This window comes from Agelaius phoeniceus, chromosome 1, assembly GCF_051311805.1.
Source record: "Agelaius phoeniceus isolate bAgePho1 chromosome 1, bAgePho1.hap1, whole genome shotgun sequence".
NCBI lineage: Eukaryota > Metazoa > Chordata > Aves > Passeriformes > Icteridae > Agelaius > Agelaius phoeniceus.
This window is the reverse complement of record NC_135265.1, coordinates 13,615,853-13,639,830: the sequence shown is the minus strand read 5'-3', so window position 1 is coordinate 13,639,830 and position 23,978 is coordinate 13,615,853. Positions and strand designations below refer to the sequence as shown.

At 38.7% G+C, this 23,978-nt stretch overlaps 1 protein-coding gene across 5 annotated transcripts in view; it reads left to right on the top strand.

The window, feature by feature from the left end:
• CCNY (cyclin Y) overlaps positions 1-23,978 on the top strand; it is a 120,616-nt gene that overhangs the window by 65,977 nt on the left and 30,661 nt on the right. Inside the window, exons 2-6 of one of the 5 annotated variants that reach the window (XM_077171974.1) lie at positions 7,512-7,586; positions 12,073-12,092; positions 12,383-12,470; positions 13,245-13,279; positions 23,772-23,872. In XM_077171974.1, coding sequence (XP_077028089.1) covers positions 7,512-7,586; positions 12,073-12,092; positions 12,383-12,470; positions 13,245-13,279; positions 23,772-23,872 — 319 coding nt within the window. Of the gene's footprint in view, positions 1-7,511; positions 7,587-7,613; positions 12,093-12,382; positions 12,471-13,244; positions 13,280-23,771; positions 23,873-23,978 lie in introns of those variants that run through there. The other 4 variants (XM_077172114.1, XM_054631846.2, XM_054631862.2 and 1 more) reach the window with 4 other exon arrangements.

Below are 23,978 nucleotides of genomic sequence, written 5' to 3'. Positions count from 1 at the left end.
TTTTTTTTCCTTGTTGTCTTCCATCTTTACATATCAATAAATCTTCTAAAATGAATTTTGGTTACAGTTAAAGCAAAAACAAATAAGTGCAGTACTGGAATGTCTGAAAAACTTCCATGAGATGAGCTTGAGAGGGAAAAGATGTATTTATTGCCATTGCTTATGTTCTAAATGTAAGGAGACATTAAACAAGAGACTTATGTATCATGTAATGTCAGATCATTTAATTTGCTCTTGAAATGTATCTAGTTAGCTGGGAGAGACTCCTGTGTAAGGGAAAGCAAATCCTGGTAAGTGGTACAAAACTAAAACTCCTGGATACAAACCTTGTGTTTCAACCTGTGGAAAGTTATATCTGTGATTTGCTTCTAGAAGAGAAAATAAATAGAGCTGTGCCCAAAAGAACTGCTCTGGGCTGTCACTTGGCTGACTGGTCAGGCATAACTGTACAGAAATGAGCATTATTTGCCACAGAGAGTTTCTTTTATTGATGAACTCTCTCTGCCTCCCTCAAAAACTGAGATCAGAGCAGAGCCTGGAACAGAGTCACCATGTAATTGGAACTTGCTGAGAAATGTCATGCCCCTTGTTTGCTTGGAATGGTAGACAGAGAATGCCATAGCTCCAGGGTAGCAAAGATCACATCCAAGTTTTTCCAGCAATCTAGCCAAACCTGAAGGAGTTTATGCTTCCAGCCAATTGGCTCTTGAAAGCCTTCCAAATTCCAACTTTTTCTTTTAATAATCCGTGTTAAAGTGTACTGGAACATGATCACAAACATTTTTTCTTGCAAGAATACTGCATGCAGCTGAGAGGCATCTTCATTTGTGGTAGGTCAGTTGCTGCTTAGATTAAAATTCAAGTATTGTAAAAAGTTGCTGCTGGATCTTGTGGTCTGATACTGCTGAATCTTTGTGCTGTGATTGTGTGATGTGTCAATGACATGAGCTGAAACTTCTAGAAATGGATCTCACATCTTGGAAATTTTAGTGTAATAGCAGGTGCAGTTACTGTTACTGGACAGTGAAATCAGCCTATACAATTCAGTCTTGTTTTGGCTTGAAAGTTTTGTAAGCCTCTGAACAGAAAGCACCCCAGTACTTTATTTATTAATCCCAGTGAATTATTTTAGTCACAGTGTTTGGTGCATCCCGCATTTTGGAGATGTTGATGTACAGAAATCTCAAATGGAAACTTTACTGCTAGATTTAGTCATAGGGCTTTCCACATGTTAAGTCGTATCATACCTCTTTTGCATAAATTATGGTGCTTTAAAATAAAATCTAAGAATATGGATAATAATGGTGAGAGATAGCCTTTTCCATCTTGTTTCTTTGCTCTCTGATCTATTTCAGTCTTTGTTTTTAGTTTCATTTGACTAGAGACAGATGAGGGAGATCCTCTTAGCTGAGGTGTCCTTTTAACTCTTACCAGCTCCTCAGGGAATGCTAATAACATAATAATGTTTAAGGGCATATTTTCATTTTTGTTCTCATGGCTAATGGCTGTTAATAGAGGAGAGCAGCCCACTAGAGTAAGAAAGTAGCAGAAAGGAAAAAGCTGTAATGAGACTTTTGGAATTTATTTCAGCATTTTTTTGTAGGTTCAGTGTTGGGGAAGCTTCTCTCCCTGTCTGTGCCTAGAGAGTACAGTTTCTGTTTCTCTTTCCAGAGATGGCATCAACTCATTCCTATGGGCTGGTACAGTGAGAGCAGGAGCACCAACCTCCCACTTTCTGCCAGCTGGACAAATTTCCCCTCAGGTGCTGCTGGTGCAGAGGTGGGCCATGGGCTGGGGAGTCAGAGCTGTGCTGGTTCCCACCCACGTCAGGGCGCACGGAAGGCTCTGCCTTGGACATCCCTGTGAACATTGTCCCCTTAGCTCAGGTCACCTGTGCTTCCCTTTCCCTTTGCCTCTGTGGTGATTGTTTCTCTTCTGTTCTGACACACTTCCTTCCTGGAAGAGTGTAGGGCTTAGATATTACTCATGGATTGCGTTCCTGTAATGGCTCAATAAGAATCTTTGTGGTGTTATTGTTGTTTTCCACCCACCCACTGCAGGCAGTCACTGTAGTGTCAGGCTGTGGGTGGAGAAAAGATGTCAAAGAAGTAATTTGTGTAGTGTCTGGTCAGCTCCATTTCCTCTGCAGCATGCCCTGGAGGTCTGTTCTTACCTTAAGTGCCTTTAAATAATTTTAAAAAATGAAGCATATGATAAGCCATTAGTATGGGGCACTGTCTTTCCCAAATGGTATTGGTGGATGTGCAGGGCGGTGATAGCCTCTGGTCCCAGGGGCAAAGGGAAGGAAGGAGAGGATTTCACCAGGTTATTTCAGAATTGAGTAAGACTGAAACCAGTGGTTTACTTAGCTTGGACTTTATCCTGTTATCAAACCAGCATCAGAGCTTTGGTGGTGCAAACTTACCTGACTTTCATTGTTCAAAAGGAAGGAAATAGCATCTTATTTTTCTAACAGAATAAACACATTTTCAGACCTGCTCCCTGTGCTGCAGCCCACGTGCACTGTTAGAAAAGCAGCGCCTGTGTTGGTTTTTCCTGTTTGTGTCCCCCAGAAGCTTTGATGTGAATTGCTCAGAAGTTAGTTGCTGCAGCACCCATCCTTCATTCTCTTGTCATGCCCTCTCCTGTCATGGTAAGACTCATGAGGTGAAGAGGCAGTTGGGTTTTTTTGTTAAAGTGTTGCCACAAAAGATTTAGTCTCATCCTTTACTGGTTTTTTATCTTGTGTAATATATTCTAACCACAAGTTTGAAAATGTACCTCTTTCTGAAGAACCGCAGCAGAGCTTGGTGCAGTTTTAGAGAGTTTACAGATGTGCCACTGGGATTTGCTGAGCTTTTGTGCTTAATAATTTAAATATTGCTATTTCTGAAGATTTCATAGACCTTAGGCTTGAGGCCCCTGGGATCATCTGATCTGACCTGCATATGAATCATAAGAAAGTAACTTGCATAAGTTATTCTTAAATTGAGCCCAAATACTCATGCTGGACTAAAGCCCAAAGATGTTTGGCTGAAGCAATCTTCTCAAAAAGGAAAACATCAAGATAAGTTGAGTGCATGTTCCTTGGGTGTGGAGCTTCACTGCCTAATTGTCTTCCCTTTTTTATCATCCAAGGTCATAATTAAGATCTTTCTTTCTGCTTTCGTTTTCCACTCTTTTTGTGTTATTGTGTGCTAGATTGGAGAGAGCATTCAGTAGTTATCAAGTTTTATGTGAAAAGCAGACACCTCATAGTTTTCCTTTTTCTTCAGCCACAGTATCAAGACTTTCAATTGAAGACATTTTCAGCAGTCTGTCACTCTTGTAGCTCACCTCTACACTCATCTAAATTTTATTCTTACTCTTTGCTCTTTAAAAAGTGGAAACTCAGGCTGTGTTCAGTTGTTCAGTTTTTTTTTTTTGGTTTTTTTTTTTTTTGGTCTCAGTAATGCATTTTAAGATCTTGTTTTGAGATTTAAAATCTTGCCTGGGCTTTAGCCCAAGTCTGAAGCCAAACTGTTTCACAGTTCTCTTCTTTTTATGGCCATATTTGAATGCAGCTGCTGTAGCTTTAGGAATTAAGTTGTTCATAGTGTACAGGATGAATCTTCTTGATGTCTTCTGGTGGTTGTCTTTAACTTCAGCACAGTTATGTACTAAATTAAGTTATATGCACTATCTATTCTTTTTTTTCTCAGAGTGGTTTTATTTTGATGTGATGCATCAAAATGGCCATTATAAAAATTGTCAATATGGCTGCTGCTAAGCAAATAAGAGAATGCAGTCTTAAGTATTTTTGCTGTGTTTGTAACTGGCTTTGTCCAAATCCTCCAAAATTGTGTGAATTCTGTTAGACACGTGATCTTCAAATCTTATTTGAAGTGTGTGTGAGTCTGACTTTGCCTTGGTTAACCAAAAATTAGGCTTCATTTAGATATGCAACTATCAGCCAATCTATAGATATAGATATGTGCCTGTGTACATGTATTTAAGGACACAAACCTTTGGTTCATAATCTTCAGAATACAAAAGCCCTGAAATTTTCATGGGGTACAAGACTGTTGAGGTGTTTACAGGATGTGCATTATTTAACAGTCCTTTAGTAATGAAAAAAAAAACCAAAACCAACTTGGAAAAGATATAGAAAAATATTCCAATTCTTTTTAACAGAAAACCAAACTACAGTGTAAGATTTGGACTATCTCTGAGACCATGGCTTTTTGTATTTTGCAATGTTGGACAACTGTTGGAAGAAGTACCCACTGTTATTCTTTCATTTGAAGGCTGTGATGAGTTGCAGAGTAATGAAGAACATTTTTGTGCAGGTTTTGAGACTTAAAATTCTGGCTCTCATTTTCCTCTTTTCTGAATAGTAGACTATTGCTTGTCTGGGTTTAAATCTCTTTTTTATCTTTTACTGTTTCATAACAAAATGGGTAAACCTTTCCTGTTATGACTGGTTTTCATGGTGCTTTTCAAATACTAAAGAAAAAACTAGTAATAACTAAATAACTAAAGAAAGAACTAGTAATAACGGAAAAGCAATATGAATATCCTGTTTTTTGTAGGATGGAGTTGACCTTTTTATGGATAATGCCCTTTGTGATGAGTTACTAGCTTTAGATATTTGTGTATCATTTGATCTTTCTCCTTTTGTAGTGACAAATCTGTCAGGATTTGTTGTCATATTCAGAAAGACATTTGTTTTCAAGTTGCACAATGAATTAAGTCATCTATGAACCACGAGAGACTGAAATCTTACATGTTGTGAATCCATTCTAATGCTCCAGGGTGCCAGCAGTGGTGCTCTGGAGTGATGTGGTGCCACAAGTGGGATGCTTGGATTTGCCTAACCCTTGTTCCTGGAGGAAATGGGATTGGCCCAGTTGCAGGTGCACACCAAGCAGTGCTTGCTTCTGCCTGCAGGACCTGTGCTGTTCATCAGAGGGGTGTGGGGAGCCAGCCCCTCTCAGCAGCATCTGTCCCCTCCTGCCACGCTGTGCAGGTCAATCAGGCTTTGCCTTTGCCCATGCCCATGTTCTCCTCCTCTGAGTTCTGTGCAGGCAGTTTGAGGAGGACAGATGGATGTGTTTGGTCGTTGCTGTTGCTGGGGAGGATGTGAGAGAAGGGATGTGGAGAGAGGAGGCTGTGTGCTGCTCTCTGGGGTTCAGTGGTGGGAAGGAGCCACGGTTACTCCCTGGCTGTGGACCATTGGCTCTGCCAAGATAATTAAAAATCCCTGGACTGTTCTCTGCAGCTGCTGAGATGGGGTTTTGCTGGCCTTCTTTCAGCTCCTGTCAGAAGAATAACAGTTTATCTCAGAGACAGTGCTTTTTGGTAGTTCATGCTTTTTCCAGACAGACTTTTAAGTCCTTTGTTGGTTTACTGCTTCTGCAAAATAGCACCTTGTAACACAGGCATTTTTGGGAGATGCAACTTGACTGTAAGATGTGGCAATTGGTTTTTCTTTCTTTCAGCCCTGCAAACAAACTGTGAGCCTGTACCAGGTTGTTATTTTTGCTCAAGCAGATGATTTTCTAGGCTTGAAGGAAAGAAGTGCTTTTTCTGTGTTTTGCAAGCTGGATTCAGTTTTGTGTTCCTGATCCTATTTTATGGACTGAATTTGCACTTCTGTACTTTGAAATGGTTGCAGAAAAAAAATATCTGTAGTGCTTTAAACAAGAAAGGGCTTTTTTTTTTTTCTGGTGGTGTATTGTGCTGATGAAAGATGAAGAGGTTGACAAAAGATAATATTGCATTTTTGATATTTTAGGTTTTTAAGTGCTGATTACCCTTCATGTAAGGAAAAGCATCTTGAATTCAGCTTAACAGAAAAACCATCCTGAAATGGAAAACAGTCTATACCAGCATTGTCTGTGTCAATGGATGATTATTTTTTTCTTCTATATGTCTAAAGGTGATGCATAGAGTAACATGAAAACATTCTAGTTCATAGTCCCTTGAAGTCAGAACTCCTAACATAAGATGACATTCTTAGGATATTCTCCAAACTTGTCTGTGATTTCTGGGATAATCAAAATAGCTTTCCCTTGAAATCCCTAGATTCCCTTTCCTTTGTGGCATGGATGATAATGATAATAGTAAAGAGAAGACCATTTGCAACTGAGAAGTTGCACTTCTGCATTCTCAGGTCTTCCTTGTAGAAAGATCACATATTTTCCAGAAGTTGTGCTCAGGTTTCCAGCAGCATATCAGGCTGCTCATCTCATGGGCTACAGAGTGCAGGGAGGTGAAAAGGAAACCAAGAGAGCATAAAATGGAAAAATACAAATAGAAGGTACATTTGTAAAGAGGTGTGTGGTAAGGAGAAAAATGCAGGGAAGTGTAAGACCTAGTAAATTATTAAATAGAAGGGCAAGGAGAGCAGGGAAAGGAAAAGCTACAGGGAAAGCTGTAGACAGAAGAACTTGACCCTGGAGCAAAATGACTTTGTTGGCTTTTCCTAAGACCTGGGGCTTAATTTCCAGTTTTACTGAGCTTTCACAAGGATATGAAAGGGGAATGAGAGAATTGTAGAAATGCTGGGATAATCACAGAAGATATCAGTGCTCCTATGTAGTCTCAGATAAATGCCTGCTTAAAATGCAAGACAATGTGCATTTGGAGATAGAGACAATGTAAGAGAGCTTGGGTTGAGAAAGCCACCCTGGGAGAGCAAGGAAATGCTAAAAAATCCTGTACTATTTTAGTAGCATGTTTTCCAGTGGATACAGGTGTGTAAGCTTTAGCACATGTGTGGTAGAGTGGAATTTGGGGGTAAATAAATTGAATTGAGTTTAACATTGATAAGGAAAATCATTCTTAGAAGTTTTTATAACGTATTATAGATTTGAATTTGTAACTGGTAAATATCTTTTAGGACTAGTTTGGGTTTTTTGGGGGTTTTTGAGTTCTTTATTGTAGTTGTGGGGGTTTTTTGGTGTTTTTTTTTTTTAAATTGTTTACAGCAAAGAGTGTTAATCTGTGGAAGTGCTATGTTTTTTCTAATCTTGATCACATAAAACACTCTGGCCTAGATTTTACTTGTTTACATTCAGTATCAATAACTACTTTTTTTTTAATCACATCTAATCTTGGAAACCTGTCTATATGTAGAGGGTTGTGCATTTGTTTGTAGTACTTAATTCTTCAATAATTGCATACAACAAGCTGTGTTCCTGTGCCAAGCTGTGGCTTTGGGGCATGGTAGGAAGAAAGGGATGGTAAATGGGAAATTCCTGACTTCTTGTATACCAGCTACTTTATCTGTTTTAATCCAAAAGCAGCCCTTAGAACTGAAGTCTAATCCCAAAGCTGTGTTGATGCAAATGATTTGTGTGCCAAAAAGAACCACTTGTGCAAAGAAGGATAAAAAAGTGGGCCTCAAGATGGATTCTGTTTTACAGTAGCTGCTTAAGTATGTAAACTTGGTGTTACTGAAAAGAATGAGAAGATCTGTGTCTGCCATTGAATAATCATAAATGGTTTTTGTGCTGTTCTCTTTCCAGATTTGAACATGGAATTCAACCCATCAGATCATCCACGGGCCAGTACAATATTTCTCAGTAAATCACAAACAGATGGTAGGTTACTGAATTTATTACAGTAGTTATCTCTAAACCCTCTGTTAGAATGCATGTGATAGTCCTTTAATATGCAATGGCCCCCTCTCCCCCAAAAAGAGGCATTTAGAGGCATCCTGTTAGAGTTTTAAGTAGTCACACTTTTAGTTAATGGTCTTGTCAGATCAGTAGTACAAATATGGATGAAGCTTAATATCATTATATTGTTGAAAAGTTTTCTCTAAATCCAAAATTTTCTGTGTAACTTTTAAATTTTTTTTTAACTCTGAACATTAGGTTTCTGAAAAATGTGTAGAAAATATTTTTTTAGCAAATGCCAGTTTATATTAGCTAAGAAGACATTCCAGGGTTTTTCTGATATAGATTATACTGTAAATAAGTTCAGTACTAGATTTTCTTAACCAAATAACTCCCATCCTACCCCATCATTCTGTCTTCTTCTCCTCTTGTTATGGATTTTATATAATCATGTTTGTCTGGAGTTTAGTTGGTTTTTTTTATACATAGACAAAATGATCTCTAAAATTAATATTGGTTAAACAAGCCTCCTGACAGAGTTAGTAGAATAGAAGCCATTTACTGTGGCTCTTTTGTTCCCTGTTGGACATGTATGATATGTTGGTTTAGAAATAAATGAATAATGGATACAAAACACATTATTTTCTAGCAGGACTTTCAAAGCAGTTCCTGCATTTTAATTCTGACTGTTCAGCATGAATTCTTTGTCCTCTTTTTTGCTGTCTATAAATGCTGCTTTTCATTTACATAGTAAATTGCAGTGTCAAACACATCACTTGAAAAATCATGTAGTTTTCACTTACTGTATATTTTTTGCTAGTTTTTGAGCATGACTAGAACAAAGAGGATATACATTTAGACCCTAATTGAAGAGTTGATTATGTGAGTACCTCCTTTGACCTTGAGACTCTCCTTCTGAATTCAGCTGTGGTTCTTTCAATGCCTCATTATTTGGGTTTGGATGCCATTTATCATACTAATCTGGTTTGGTAGTCTGGCAAATGAATATGGCAATATTTCCATAGTTGTATTATGAGGATTGATGTCTGTTTTATGGTGAATTTGCTGTGTTTTGAAACTGTCTAATCCCTTATGGATGCTACTTGTTTCTTGTTACAGCTTGTTGAAAGAAAAGGACAAAATAAACCCAAGTTCAACAACTAAAATTTTGACCTAACTGGATGATTATTCTTATTTGTAATAGGAGCAGTTAATTTATAGCAATATGGACTTAATTTTAAGCATTTTATAAAAATCTTTATATCCATTTTAGAGTTGGTCTATGAAGCTTTGTTCTAGTTTAAGTAATGTCAAGAACATATTTTTGAGTAAGAGCAATGAATTTGGTGAAATGTTATAGAAGTTTTATCAATGGGAGTGTAAGATCTGTTGAGATGTCCTTGATACATTGGAAAAAATACAAAGGCTGTTTTGTTTGTATAGAAATAAAAGGATTCTGCAAACATTTATCTATTGATGTGTTGCCAAGAACTATTGTGTTCTGGTGGGACAGCTTCCAGTACTAAGGATTTTGCTTGGCTGTACTTTGGGCCCCTTGTTGAACCAAGTGGGCCATAGGAGTTACTACACTGTTCAAGGGTGCTGCCTAACCAAAATGCAATCAAGTGCTTGGTAAGAGGAAAGTAAAGGGATTTTTCAGGGCATGTAGGATTGGAATCTGACAGGTTGCTGTGGAATCTAGGGGACCCCCAAGACTTCTTCAGATGATGTAGAAGAGGAGAGCTGAGCTAGCTGTGTTGAAAACACCTAATTGGGCAAATAACTACTCCATTACTTGAATAGTATTGGGCTGGTAAACCTTCCTGTTGACTGTAAGCTCAAATATTGCTATAGATAAGACCTGTGGACATTTAAAATGCACATTTTACAATACACAGGGAGTCAAGTGACATCTGGATTCAGGGTTTCATCCAGGATCTGGTTCTGGCTGTGAGTGTCCATCTCATGGTTTTACAAAGGGAAATGGCCAAGTCCATCACTAGGTGCTAGAGTGACTTGCTGGTCTTAGCTTAGACAATTCCATGTTTGGCTCTCTAGTAGCCCTGTGCTCTTTGAGCCTCACTGGTAGTGTTATAGCATTCTTCTGGCAAAGCTGTGCTTGACCTGCTTGTGATCAACATGTGAGCAAAGAGCAACAAAGAGAATGAGACAGGATGTGGCATCTGGGTTTGTTACGTGGGCTCTAATTGTCTTTGTTCTGTGAAGCCTGGATGCTGTCCTAAGCATGTAAATTGTCCTGCCCCTCTTAGTCACTAGTCTGAATGAATCCTTAATTACCTGAGCATTCAATGAATCTGCAGAAAAGTTAAAGTCACGATAAGTATTAATATGATTCCTAGCTAGATGAGCTTTTCTAAGTGTTTCCATCGCTTTTATGGATTTTCTAGGTACTCAATCATATGTGCTCCCTTCCTATTTAGGGAGCTGGTACAAAATATTGCCTGTTATGTTTTTAACTTCTGTGAGTGCTTTATGCATGTTCTGCCTCATCTGCTTGGCCAGCGAGCTGTGGGTGACTGCAAACCCATTATTTTAGTGGGTTTTATTATTTAGTACTATTTAGTGTGTGGGTGTGATTAACCCAGGGTTTCCAAACAGCACTCCAACAATGGAACTGCCTTTTCATGCAGGAAGGCCATGTTTGCTCCTCCAGGGTGCTGGTAGTGGTGTTTCCTGTCAGTGGGCTCCAGCTGCACCCCTCTAACTAAGATTGGGCTTTACACATTCAATATACTGGCTAAATTTTGCAGTATCAGTGCAACAATAGGCTTCGGACAAAAATATTTCCAGTTTGTATTTATATACGCAGGTAGAAGTGGAGTAAGCTGCTTTTAGTCTTTAATGTTAGCTGGGACCAGTCTTCTAAATTAAAACAGAATTGGATGAGTTGCCAACAATTATTGGGAATTCCACTTCCAAAACACAAGATGTTCCTATAATTGTAATCATCAAGAATTTTGGTTTTGATCCTGATATGATTGACATTAAAATCAGTCTATAGGAAGTCTATGAGTCTATGGCACAGTGAGAGTTCTTATTACAGCACAATGAAAAATACATACATACATGCATGTACATGCAAGATGCCTCTGTGTATATTTCCTCATTCCCTTTTAATTTCAGGGTACATTCCTCCTATTGCAAAAGCTCAACAGTAACAGTTGAAAGTTTCTGCAGCACCAGGAATAGGTCATCAACTGCCGATTGAGGAAAACTGAGATAATTTGGCACCATCTCAGGCTTCACTTGAAGAGTACGACTTTGAAATTTTGTGTTGTTTAAACTGACTCCAAATCTGTTTGGCTTCACGTCATCAAAACCCCATGCCTGAAACCCAAAATCCTGGAGTTGCAGTTAGGAGTTGATGATGCAAAATGCTGGTTCATTCTAACATGATGGACTGGCCTGCTGCAGACCACACTGAGTTGTGTGAGCAGCAAAGCATTTTTTAACTGACTGAAGGCAAGTGATGGAATTGCCTCTTTACAGTCATCTTGCCTTGTGCAATAATTGGCTTCCCCTTGTTGAAAATGGGGATTGTGATTATAAAAGAATGGTTGGGACAGAATGGGTGTCTGCTCTGCCTGACTCCCCACTGGCATGTGTTCTGGAGAGAGTTGAGCCTTACACTATGCAGAGTGAGCCAGAAGCACAGAAAGAAGCAGCTGCCTTCCTGTAATGCCTCACCTGAGAGGCCAGGCTACCTGAATTTCTGTTATATGGGGAGACAGGGAAAGGAGGTCAGCATGGTGCTTGCAAAGATGTGCACAAGAAGTGCTTGAGCAGGCAAAAGGGAAGGGTTTGTATAAATATGTTAACATATTCTTCTCGAGACTGGAAATAGCAAATGGGATTGAGCTGTGAGTTTATATTCTTGCTTTGGATAGTAGAGGGTTGTACCTTTATGGGGAATTGAATAAGGGATACAAATACAGAAGAAAAAATCTAAAGGGAATAAAAATCATTAAAATGGAATTTGGAGAATATGTGCCTGCTGTCTTTGTAGGATTTGAAGAACTTTGAATGAGGTATAATTATTTGTGATTAAAACTGTTAAATACTGAACTGTATTCAAAATTTCACTGTTAATAGGTGTTAACTTGGAGTTAAGCACTATATTAGGTTTGCACACAGCTTATCAGAATTGTTTACTGCCTGTACATTGCAATATGTGATACTTTAGCTGTTCTTAGAAGTACCTACCATCATTTTATGTTCCCTTGTGTAGATGTCTTATGTGTTTTGCTGGTGATAAATGCAGTGTGTGGAACTTAAGTGTAGTGCAGTGTTTTAGCAGGGGTTCAAGCAGTTTAACAATTTACTAGATCATCAGAATTTTTCTGCTGTTCCTGTTTAATTCTATTTCTTATACAATGTCCATAATTGTGGATTTGAGCATATTCTAAGTGACATGGCTAACATCTGTCATGTGTGATTCTCCTTTCTGCTCCCTGGGAGGAAAATTATGTAAGGATTTTTCAAAGTTTTTTCTTATTTTTTTATTTTCATTTTATGTCTGCATTAAACACAATTATTTCACAGTATTCACACATACAGCCTTGTTTATGTGAGATTGCTTGCTTATAATAAATCACAGATTATGGCTTCTCATCCAGCAGGGAATGGACAGGCTATCCCACCATTGTGAACACTCTTATTTTGCTAAGTGCATTGGTTTGCATAGCTTTCAAATCATGATGCACCAAAGTGCATTTAATCACCTAAAGCATGAAACCATTATTATTTTAATCCTGCAGCTTGATTTATGTGGTAGTTGCCTCCAGAGTTGTATCCTAAATGCTGTGGTATTTTCACTGGAACAGAGCTCCGCAGGCTCTCTATGGGGTGAGTTAATTGGGGAAGTGCTTTAAAAAAATGAAATAGAGTATGTATAATCAGCTTTAACAAGCATTTTCCTGACAATTAAGACTTTATATATCTATCTCCTTTTTTGTTGCTATTTACTTTCTGACTGTTTTGGCTAATTGTGGCTTTGACTTGCAACCATTGCTTGTGGTGACTGGTTCATACTCACCAAGGAAATAGATTTTCATTGTTACATCCAACATGAGTAATAGTTTCAGGCTTGTGCCTGATCATTATAGAGGGCAGTGGTGTAATCCATATGGTTTCAAGGCTTCTCTGTGGGAGTTAGTGCACAGTAAGCTGTGATGAGAATTTGCTAACTCCGTGGTGTAGCTGTTTAGGTGCTTTCATACCTGCAAAGTAGTGTAGGCCATTTTGCATCAAGGTACCTTGGATGAAGGCACTGGTGGCTCAGGAGTACCCACACAGAGAAGTGGGGAAGAATGGCCAAGCCACTGCTACCTTGGACTGCAGCTTACTGCATATTAGCTTGCCCATGTGGACCAGCACCTGGTGAAGTATCCAAATGGATGAGAATTTTAACCCATCACCACGCTAGTGAGCATAAATGCCTTTATGCATACAGATATGTTTCTTCTATGTTTGCTATATAAATATACTTGGTTAGTGCAAAAGCAATTATAATGTTGCACATAGATAGCCTCCTGTTCTTTTTATTGTAAATGGTGTATAAGAAGCTTAATCGGGAAAAATAGTCATGTAATATTTCTATCGTATTTTGTGTTTTTGCAGTGAGAGAAAAACGCAAGAGTCTCTATATAAACCACGTAAGTGAAAATGCCTCGCTATGCAGCTTTCTCCTTGTTGTCTATATTATAAATGAGAGTTATCAACGTGATTTCTACATTGCTGAGAGGGTGCTGATGCTTCACATGTTTGTTCTGCATCAGGATCCTGAAGTATAGGCCTTGACTATTGAGTTAGTGGAACAAATCTGTTGGTTTCAAGACAGTATGATGCTCACAACCAGTGTACATAGGTAACTGGTATCTGGGAAAAAGAGCTGCACACGTTGGTATGATTTTTTAAATTACTACAGAAGCTCTTGAAACTTTAGATTACATTTGTGTCTAAGTTTGCATTGTCAGAGAACTACAGCATTGGATTTTTACACAGTTGTTTTAAAGTGTTGATGCAAGGTAAATGTGACTTGACATGTGCTACATGCTGAGTACGAAGATGGGGGTTTGATATGCTTATGTAGCCTGGGCATTTTTCAATTTGGTTCTCTTCTGTTTGAATCAAATTCTCAGTGAAGCTGAGAGCAAATACCCTGTAGCCTGCTTTGGGTACAGGAGCAGGTTCTTCACCTCAGTTAGCATTGTTTGTACTGCTGAAGCACCTGGAACCAGTGTGGTTCCAAGTGTGTGAAGCCTTGTGCTGAAATATGTGGAGTCATGCTTCAGTGAAATTGAGAAGGGGAAGAACTAATTTTCTACCAAATGCTGTTTGCCTTTAAGGTGAATGGGGAGAAGCTCTCAAGTTTTTCTCTATTTCATCTTTATGACACTACAGCTGCTGAAACAGATATGGTTTATACCCACTTAATCTCTTTGTGCTGAAGTTGACACTTGTCTAGCTCCAGATAAACTGGATCAGGGCACAAATGCAGGTGGACTCAGCTGAATGCTAAAGTGGAGCTCCTAATTGTGATTGACTCCAGGGCTCACACCTGCAGAAAGGGAGGGAGCCATGAGGGCAGGAATGAATTGCTGTGTGGGGTGAGAGGGCAGGACTGCTGCACTTTTTTGATAGAATTGGTTGGTGTTGAGTATTTCTGAAACTACTGCATGGCTGTCAAAGTAAACTGAGATTTTCAGTTTCCCAAAAGTTAAGATTCGGAGAAGTCATGGGATACTGTGCGGCTTACAAAACCCTTAAAGCTGCCCTCACTAGCTTAGCAGATGTTCTTGGTCCTCATCTTCTATTCCCCTATAAAGCATTCCCATTTTTTATAGTGCATGTGAGGGTAGTTTGCAGAGCAGTTGTCTTGTTATAAAATTACTTGGAAAGCCAGTGTACTGGGTTCCTGTAAACTTTATGATGTGTACTCAGTACCAACCATTTCATATGTAAAAATTGTGTTGTGAGTTCTGATTCCTCCAGCAGATTAACAAAGATGACTATTACAGATGCTACTGGAAGCACCCTAGTGCAAACTCTGGTTCAAGTGTTTTTAGATTAAGCTGGACATACCACAAAAAAGAGAAGGGTGATCGTGTCACTGAGGAGTTGTGTTGTTGGGAGCTCAGTGTAGCAGCATATGCAGTTGATGTGCCAAGTGCTGTACCTCTTCTTAATTTGTTTTGTTTTTCCCCTCACAAGTACCATTCAAAATACTGGCTGAGGTTGCAGTAGTGTAAACTTCCCTCAGTGGTTTACTGCTACCTTAAGTCTTTGTGCTTATAAAGTACTTCTGAATTACAAAGCTAAAAATAACCTTTATGAGGCTGGAGTCCTTACCATGTCTGTGTCTTTACAGGTCAGTTAAGCTTTTTAGGCAATACTCATAGATAAAAACTGTATTTTCAAACATGTCCTGTAATACTTGAAGTTGTACATTCAGCACATCTGTAATTATTCATTCAGCACCTCCTAAATCTTCAGTGTGTTAAACCTGATGTACAAACTGGGTGATCATTTTTGAAGGGGTAGCTGTGACTTGTTACTGGAAACTGTGTTTAGGTTTTCAGACTGCAGGGACCCATCATGGTTTTTCTAGACCACCTTGTTGGAAGAAATTGAAGGAATTAGATTTAACAGTTGTATGTGACAAATGATGGTTTTTATTTACATGGTACAATGGTTTATGATGTACTCTATAGATTGATCAATTCTTTTGCGCTGTTTCTCAGTGTGTGCTAACAGGAGCTATTGCTGCTCATCTGTTTCCCTGTTGATGTGAAGTGCTGGGTCCCCACATCTTCTCTGGAGGAAACATTTCAGAGGACAAATTCTGTAGTGTTGTCTTTTTTTAAAAGAACTCCTCACCATTTTGCAGCACTTTTTTATTTTGTGGTTTTTCAATGATGTCATCCTTTTTGTTGTTGTTTTTCGTGCTTATTCTCTTTTTGTGATAAATAAGCAAGATGAGCAACAAAAAATTTTTATCTTTTTTGCGCTATCTGCATAACTGGTTACTTTGCAGGCAGATTTGGATTTCTCCCAAGTGATATGGGGGGCTGCTTAGGAAGAGAAGTGTCAAGAAAAGCTGGGTGGTGTTTTTTTAACTGCTTGCCAAATTCTGTGTAGTAACAGATGAGAATAGTAATTTATACAAGTGTAGTTTTGAAATACTACTTATGAAAAAAAATTAGTATTGACTCTTCCTCATTTAAAAATGGACTTTGTTAGCGTGATCACACCACTGTTCTTTTCCTTTCTCACTTGCTTTTGTTTGTAGGATATTTTATTTGCCTGAATAGTTTCCTGTGATCCCCAAACACAAATGGTGGGCTCCTGCTTTGATTTGTTACACTTTGTCAAGAGCTGAGAGCTGCCATGTTTCAGATTCACCTTGTCAGTAGGTGTGATGGAAGAAGCCAGCAGCTGCTCTTTTTTTTTTGGGGTGGAGAAAGAATGAAAGGAGGGAGTGACAGAGTGCTATGGAGGAGCTGCCATCTCTCAGTCTTTCCACAGAGCCCAAAGGTGACACATGACAGGCTGGGAATGATGCTGCAAGTTCCCTACCTCCCATGTACCTGACCTGTTTGCTTTCTTCCAGCCTGTTTTAATTCCTAAGCAGTTGCAGCAGACTCTGCTTCTCTTTCCTTTCTCTTTCCTTCTCTTCCTGCCTGCACTGGCAGTCACTGTTTTTTGTTATTTTATGGGGTTTTTTATGCTGCTTTGGTGTGCACATGTCTTTTCATCTGCTTAGTCAAGCTGCTGAGAAGGGATAAAGATGCAGACTGAGATAGGGGTGTTTCCTTTCTCAGAGAAGAGAGATTGCATCAGTGTCTTTGCCTGTACAAGGGAAGCAAGCAGGAAGACAGACATGTTTTGTGTTTTTAGAGGAGGTGGTGGAGAAAAGAGTGAATCTTTTATTATTGTTGCAGTAGGTAGTTCTTTTTTTACTGTGTTTTTTGTAAAGGAAAGGAGCAGGGTGAGGGGAGAAAAAAGGTTTTCTCTTTCAAGTTTTTCTAGAAATGTTCCCTTTTAGACAAGGAGAAAATGCTCTGTTAGCCCAAGTAATTACTTCTAGGTGAGAGACACTCTTAAAATGAAGCTGTTTATATCCCTTATGAGCAAATAAGGGATATTTTTCACATATGTTTCTGTAGGAAGATAAAGGGTAGGAAAAGGGAAAGAAAATAAAAGGAAATCATGTCTCACTTTGGCATATTTTTTATTCTAGAGACTCCTTGCCAGCCTTGTATCTGCATCATCCTTTCATCATTGTCTTTTTTGGGGATCTGGACATGGCTTCTGCTGCTACCTGGCAACTGGATGTTAAATTCCAGCAACCTAATACTATTTTTATCATTCCAAGTAGAAAAGTTAACATCTATGTATAGACCAGAATTTTTTTTTGTCATCTTGGGGAAAAGTTACTGGGCAACACTCCTGTCACAGCCCTGGTCTTTTTAAGTGACCCTGTAGTGATTCCCATCAGGGGAAGCTTCTCCCCAGACACAGTACTGGGGACTTGCAGAGAACAGTTGGGTCTTTTCTCTACATGTTGAGGCAAGAACAATATCCATGAGCCTTTTTGCCTGCTTCCTATGTAGCTCCCAAATGTTCTTGTCAGATTGAATAAAGAGGCTGCTCTGCTTCTCTCTTGTAAAACTACTAGACATGGGCCTGATAATCAAACACTCTCAACTAGTGATTAATGGGTAAATAAGTTCCATGCTGAAATGGGAATATAGTCTGAAAAATAGTTTAATCTGTGAAAGCAAAACACAACATAAAACATGAAATGTTGTTTTCAAGTGGACTACCTGAGGCTGGCTGTTGTAAAGGCATATAATTGCTGTCCAAATTCTTAAAGATATTTAAATTGATGTTCCTTACTTGAAGAGAAGAACAAAATAAACTGAGAGATAGATTAGAGACTTCTTAGGTGCTCTTGAAGTTCTCCTAGAGATTGCTTAATGTGGCCTTTACTCCTCTCCATTACACAGTCACACAAAAAGCAGGTCTCGAGGGAGCCTTTATAGGCTACCTGGTCCATTTAGCAGATTCTCTACACTGATGCCATTCCTAATAGATGCAGCTTAAGATTCTTTCCAGGCATCTAGTAAGTTAAAATTAACAGGCTTTTTTTAATGGCTTACCTAAATTTACTGTTTGAAATGTGTTTTTCTAAAGTCTTCTAGTTATCTTCTTTTCTTGTCTTGTAGGGTGAAGAATTTTACTTCTGTCAGCCTCAAAGCACTAGGTTATGTGAAGTGATAAACTATTTAATGGGGAGAAACAAAAGCTAACTTTGGACTTAGAATGAGAACATGCAGGACAGCTCTTTTACAAGGAGCTGTGTAATACTTGCTTTGCTGGGGATGTAGTAAAGTCCCTCTGAAATTGCACAACAGTAGCAATTACACGCTTTGTAAATACAAGCCTTTGAGCTGATTTTAACAGTCAAGGAAATATTTAATCTTTCATGTTTGTAAAGCAGGGTGCTTTATCAGTGGTTAAATAGGGTCTGCATGTGCTGCAGAGGAGTTTACTGATGGTTGCTGAGCCCCTCAGGAGCTCAGTGGTCTGCTGACATCATTTTCTATAGCTGACACGAGTAAGGACAAGCTTTGAGAGCCAAGAACTTGCAAGTACAGATCTAGTCTAAGCTAGGCTGGTTTTGGACATTATAAAACATTGCTGAAATATCAGCTGAGGACAAAGTTGAATCATGAGGAATAAGGGGTATTACTTAAGAGTAGTTGGACTGGATTTTTTTTTTTGAAATTGTACTTGTTGGGAGAGGAAGATGAACATACAATGGTGCAGTTTCCTTTTACATTTGTTCTGGTGAATGCACCAAAGGTAGACAATTTTGCTGTATTGGCATTATGCAAGATGAAAATAAGTGCAGAGCTTTTCAGAGCCATGCAGAGAATTGTGTTGCATGGTTTGCTTGATTTGGGAAGTAATTTGTTGACCTGTAAAATCATGTTTCTTCTGTGAAAAATGTTGTCAAAACGAAATCATGTCCTGAAGCAACAGAAGATCCTCAAGATAGGAACCTCCCTTTTCCAAGTCAGAAGCAGTCCTGGTATTTTTGCTTACTGTTGTAATTTGGCTTTATGTGCACTTGCATGTGCCAGTTTTGCCTTTTAGCATCTTGGCCAGCCTCTAGTGCCTGGAAGCTAATGGGCATGTCTGCACAGATGGGTGCTAGCAAGCCTCATTTTTTCCAGGGGGAAAAGGATTATTTAATAGGGCCTTTTAAAATCATGCACCAACTTACACCTGGTCTGCAGAAAGCAGAGAAACTACTCTCATTATGTAGTACAGAAGCTCCAAATTATCTTCTGATGGACAAGTGCAAAAGAACACTGGAAAAGGCTGAAGCTGCTTTGCCAAACTGGAAGCTGACTGGCTGAGGGCCAGCGCTGGTACAAAAGCTGTATAACTTCATTAGGGGAGTGTTGTGCCCAAACAAATGAATCCTGCTGAGCATCAGGGCAGAGAGCCACCCTAGTGCTGCTGAAGAGGCCAGAGCTGGCCCTTCAGGTCAATTCTGAGTGTGGGTTTTGGGCAGTGCACACCATCCATTCAATGTTTCTACACAAAACCCCTCTGAAGTGCCTATTTTAACAAAAGAAATAGTAACATTTCTTCTTTGCCCACAAACTTACATTTAATTTCTAAGTCATGCTTCCTGAGAGAAATTAACTCCTTTGTTCATTCTCATTGTGAAAGAGTTAGGAATTCATTGTGATCCCTTTCAAAGCAGGAACCTAGAAGCAATTCTGCAGTGTTTGTATGATTTTGATGGCAAACCAAGCCATTAGATTTCTGATAAAATGTTTTTATGTAAACTTCAAGTAAAAACCTATAGTTCAAACATCTTAAAACACCACAGGATCTGGAAAATTGGAAAGTGTCAGGATGAAGCTGGAAGAAAATCAAGTGGTGATATTTGCTTAGTACTTTCTGTGCAAAGGAAAAACAACTGCTAGTCTCAGGAGCTAGGAACACCTGCATTATTGGAAACTGAATCTTGATCTGTTAGGGCTTTTTCTGTAACACAGTCAAAGACTTATCAAGTTAAAAAGCAGAGTTTTCTGTTCTATATCTTTTCCTGTTATGAAATTCCACCAAACACCTATTTCATATTCATTGTGAATAATGACTGTCAGCATTTCCTAGTGGATGTCTTGGTTCAAATGAGGAAAATAGCAACTGCTTCTGGAGTACAGAGCTAGAAATCCTCTCCACCAAATGTTAAAAGATTGGTCCAGAATTCATCTCAAGAGCTTGTTCAGTCTGGTTTCTTGTCTAGAGGCAGAAGCCTGTGTCTAAGCTATTCCTGGCCTATGTTTGTTTTATCTCTTCTTTACAACTTTCAGTGATGGAGATTCTATCACTGCTCAAATTATTTAAAGTATCCCTGCTATTAGAAAAAGGTGGTGGCTTGCGTGTTTCTGCCATTGCCTCTTCATGTACAATCTTAATTTTCCATAGTTTAACATAAAGCTACTCTTTCTTATCCCATCTACAAGGGCCATGGAGAACAACATCCTCTTCTTTGTAACTCCCTTCAACATGAATAAAGGCCATTATTTTTGCTCTGTTCCTGGAGAAAACCTTTCCAGCCTGCCAGCTGTCCCTTGTAAATCAGGTTTTTCAAATCTGACTGATGTTACTTCTCCATCCTCCAGACTCTGAAATAAATTCATTCTTGAAATACAATGTCAAAAACTGGACGTAAAATTCCAGGAGCAGAGTGGATGGGTGCTCTACTCTGTTGTATACATGGTAACTCTATAAAATCTATTGCTATATTGCATTTTTTAAAGAAAAAAGTCCTCTGCAGGTTAATGTCAGCTGCAAATTCAATAAAAAATACTTTGGTACTGTGATCCAAGTTTTTGGTCAGTGTTTTTTTTGGAGTTGACTGGTACCTCTGTGGTGTGTCCCTTACTTCAGCCTTGCAATTTCAAGTGTTCCCTAGCTGACCAGAATATAATTTTCCAAGTAGTTTCTATCTGCCATGTTTTCCTTGGTTTGCCCTTTGGGAATTTTAATGTGAGATGAAGTTGGAAGTCTTGCTGAAGTTGAGAGGCATGGCATCTAAGGAATATCTTGGCTACAGCAATAGTACTGTAGCTACTGAAAATACTTATCAAGTGAGTCCCACTTCATATCAGTGAGTGCTTTGAATTAGTAAATATTGGTAATAGCAGAGGTTGTCAAGGCTTCACACGTGTCCTATGCTCATTTTTGCATCTGAAGATTTACAAAAGGAGGTGTCCCAGTCTTTTTCCCTGTGCCAGCCTCCTGGTGGGATAGAACCATAGAAGGATCCCGTTAGATGATTTGGCTACTTTCTCCAAAAGCTCTATAGTCCTTCTCAGCTCTTTTGGTTTTTTTCTTAATTAGAGCCTCTCTGACTTGTCTAAATGGGAGTATTTTTGTGGTGAGCTGTGATGGATTTGAAATACCAAATTGTGAGGCTCCTGTACAATTTTGGTCATGGACCTATCCCGTTGCAATGGCCACAGAAGGGAGTTTGTCTGTAGGACAGTACTGAATGCTGAGCTGATGCTTAGTAACCCCTTTTGCCTTGTGCAAGGATGGAGAAGGTTCCTGTGCAGCATTTTCTGGGGGCTCAGAAAAGTCTGTTTGACTGAACTGTGGGACTTCAGATATCTCCCAGCTTAGTCAAGATGGAATATGAAACTGAGGGTGTTTTCCAGCAATTGGAAAGGGCAGAAAATCTGCTATGTCATATGGCTGCAGCTGGACATCAGAGTAGGAGCTGGGGATGCTGATCTCCTGACAGGTCAGTTATTCACATGGCACAGGTGTGTGTATATTTACCCAAGGGTGTATAATTTATAATTGGCTTTATAATTGGCACCATTCTTCTGACTAGGAGAGGGGCTTCTTCCTGCCAAGTTGTTGTGAACAGAAAGTGAGGCATGAGACACCACATATTTCCCTGAGGTGTGAAAAGTTCCAAGCCTAAACAAGTGTGATGTGGGCTGAAAATCCGAGAAGAATTCTGTGATGTGGTAGTTTCAGAAATAAGGTGCATTGCTCTAATTATTGATGTGTGTCAAATGTTAGAGTGCTGTTTACATAGGAAAATTGAAATCTGATAGTGGTGTTGCTATAGAGTTTTCTGTTTTTTAATTTTGTTTGCCTTGAATGAATCCAGTATATTTATCTAAAACTTTATCTAAACCTTTAAAGCGTGTTGTCACTTATTATGCAGAAAGAAAACTTTCCATGTGTTTTTTTTAAATAACAATGCTGAGATGTGTGTACATCACCTTTTTTTCTCCAGCCACTAAAGTCTCATTTTTCTTGTTTTTAAGTAGCTTTGCCTTTATCATGCCTGTGCAAGGTACTCAACAGACTTATGCAGACATTTAAACTCAACTGTGGTAGAATAAGAGCTATGAATCACCAGTCCCCTAGTAATTCTCTCTGTGTGCATCAATGCTAGATAATAAATTTTATGGTATTAATATTCACAGTACTCCTAGTTTTTCTCTTTCTTGCCTAACATACAATAGCTTGCAAGGTAGATGGATTGTCAGCTTTCAAAGTATTACAAAGTACCTTTCCAAAGTCCTGAAGGATTTTTGAAAAGGGGTGTTTTTCATTTTCTTGGTACACTTTTTTGCTTCCAAGAAAAGCAGTTCAGCCAACAATTTTATTGGTCAAGTGAAGGACCTTGATAGAATTTGTTGGTAAGCTTTCAGGTAACTTGAACATAATGTTTCTACAGTTGTGGCAGCTTCAGAAAATGTTGGGGTTTTTTTCAATTAACAGGAGACTGTGTGGTTTTTCACTCATAGCAGTGAAGTACAGAAATATGACTTAGCTGTGTGTAGGTTTTACCAGGAGTCTGTCTGGGTAGTGAATGCTGTTAAGAAGTCAGCTGCCTATGGAAAGTGGAGCATTGGTGAGCTGATGGATGCTGGCACTTGTAATAATATCTGTTTGGGAAAGTGGGCAGGGGAAGATGTCCTGAGGTAGGAGTCACAGGACTGTATCCTGGATTCTCAGTTCTCTGAGCTGGTAAATACCTGTGAATTCTGCTGATGGGATTGATATTGGTCCCTCCACTGAAACACTGGAAACTACATTAATTGTAAGATGAATTAAAATTTCCATGTTGATATGCTAACTGAATTTTAAACTAATTCTGTTGTGAGTTAAATGTGTAATTTGACTGATATTCACTTTCCTGACATAGGTTCTTGGTCAAGTTATTTGCTAGTGTAGGTGGAATAAGCAAAGACAGAATCAAAGAGGATTAAGAACTGAGAGCACTATTAGCTGATGTGATGGAAACTGTTCTCTTTAGCCTGGTGGAGCCCTGGCTACTCTAAACAGCTGATGGAGAAGCTCTCAGCAAAAACTATTTAGAAATAGAGTTCTCAAATGCCAGTTTTTTGGCTTAATTTTCCAGTGTTTTTCTATGGTAGTGCAGGAAAAGGATTGAAATGTATTTGAAAACCTTTTCTGTTAAGATACGGGTTTTTTTTCATTTGCTTATACTCTTTTCTTCTGTTCTTTGATCAGTTTTCTTCCTTTCTGATAACAATCTATTATTGATAAATTATTTTTAATGAATTCTCCTTATTGATTTTGTAGTTCTACTGTAAAGACCTCTTTCCCTTCATTTTGTTAGGAGCTTTTTTAGCGTTTTAAATTTTTTTTCTGCAAACATGGTTTTATATCTGTTGCTGAACTGGTCTTCATTGCTAACACAATTTCTTTTTCACTCTTCCATTTACTCTTTTGGAATGAGAACAAAAATATAGGTCTTATTCATCTTTGCTTTCCAAGTGTATGTGTGTATTTGAGTAAGCCTGCAGAAAAATTTTTGCATGGTTTTGGGGAAGGAGGGACACAGGGGATTTGGGACTTGAAAGCATTAGCAAGTCTCAGGCAGGGGTTTTTGTGACTTTTGCACTGTTAATTATTTCTCAACTTTCTGAACTGCTTCCAAACGTGATCACATTACTGTGTGCATCATTGTGAGAGACAGAAATTTGTCTTTTTAAAATTCTTATATTTCCTCTAAAAAATGCTTTGGTATTACATAATTGCCATTGTTCTTTTGCATGTTTTCCATAGCATCCTCCTGGGCAGTTGAGAAGGAAGTACAGTTCCTGCTCCACTATTTTCCTGGATGACAGCACGGTCAGTCAACCAAACCTCAAGTATACCATCAAATGGTGGGTTTTACTATTTATTTGTTTTTGGAAGCACTTGCATTTTATGTGTGTATTTATGTATATATATTTCTGAACCACTACTAAGCAAGCTTCAAAAGCTTTAGGT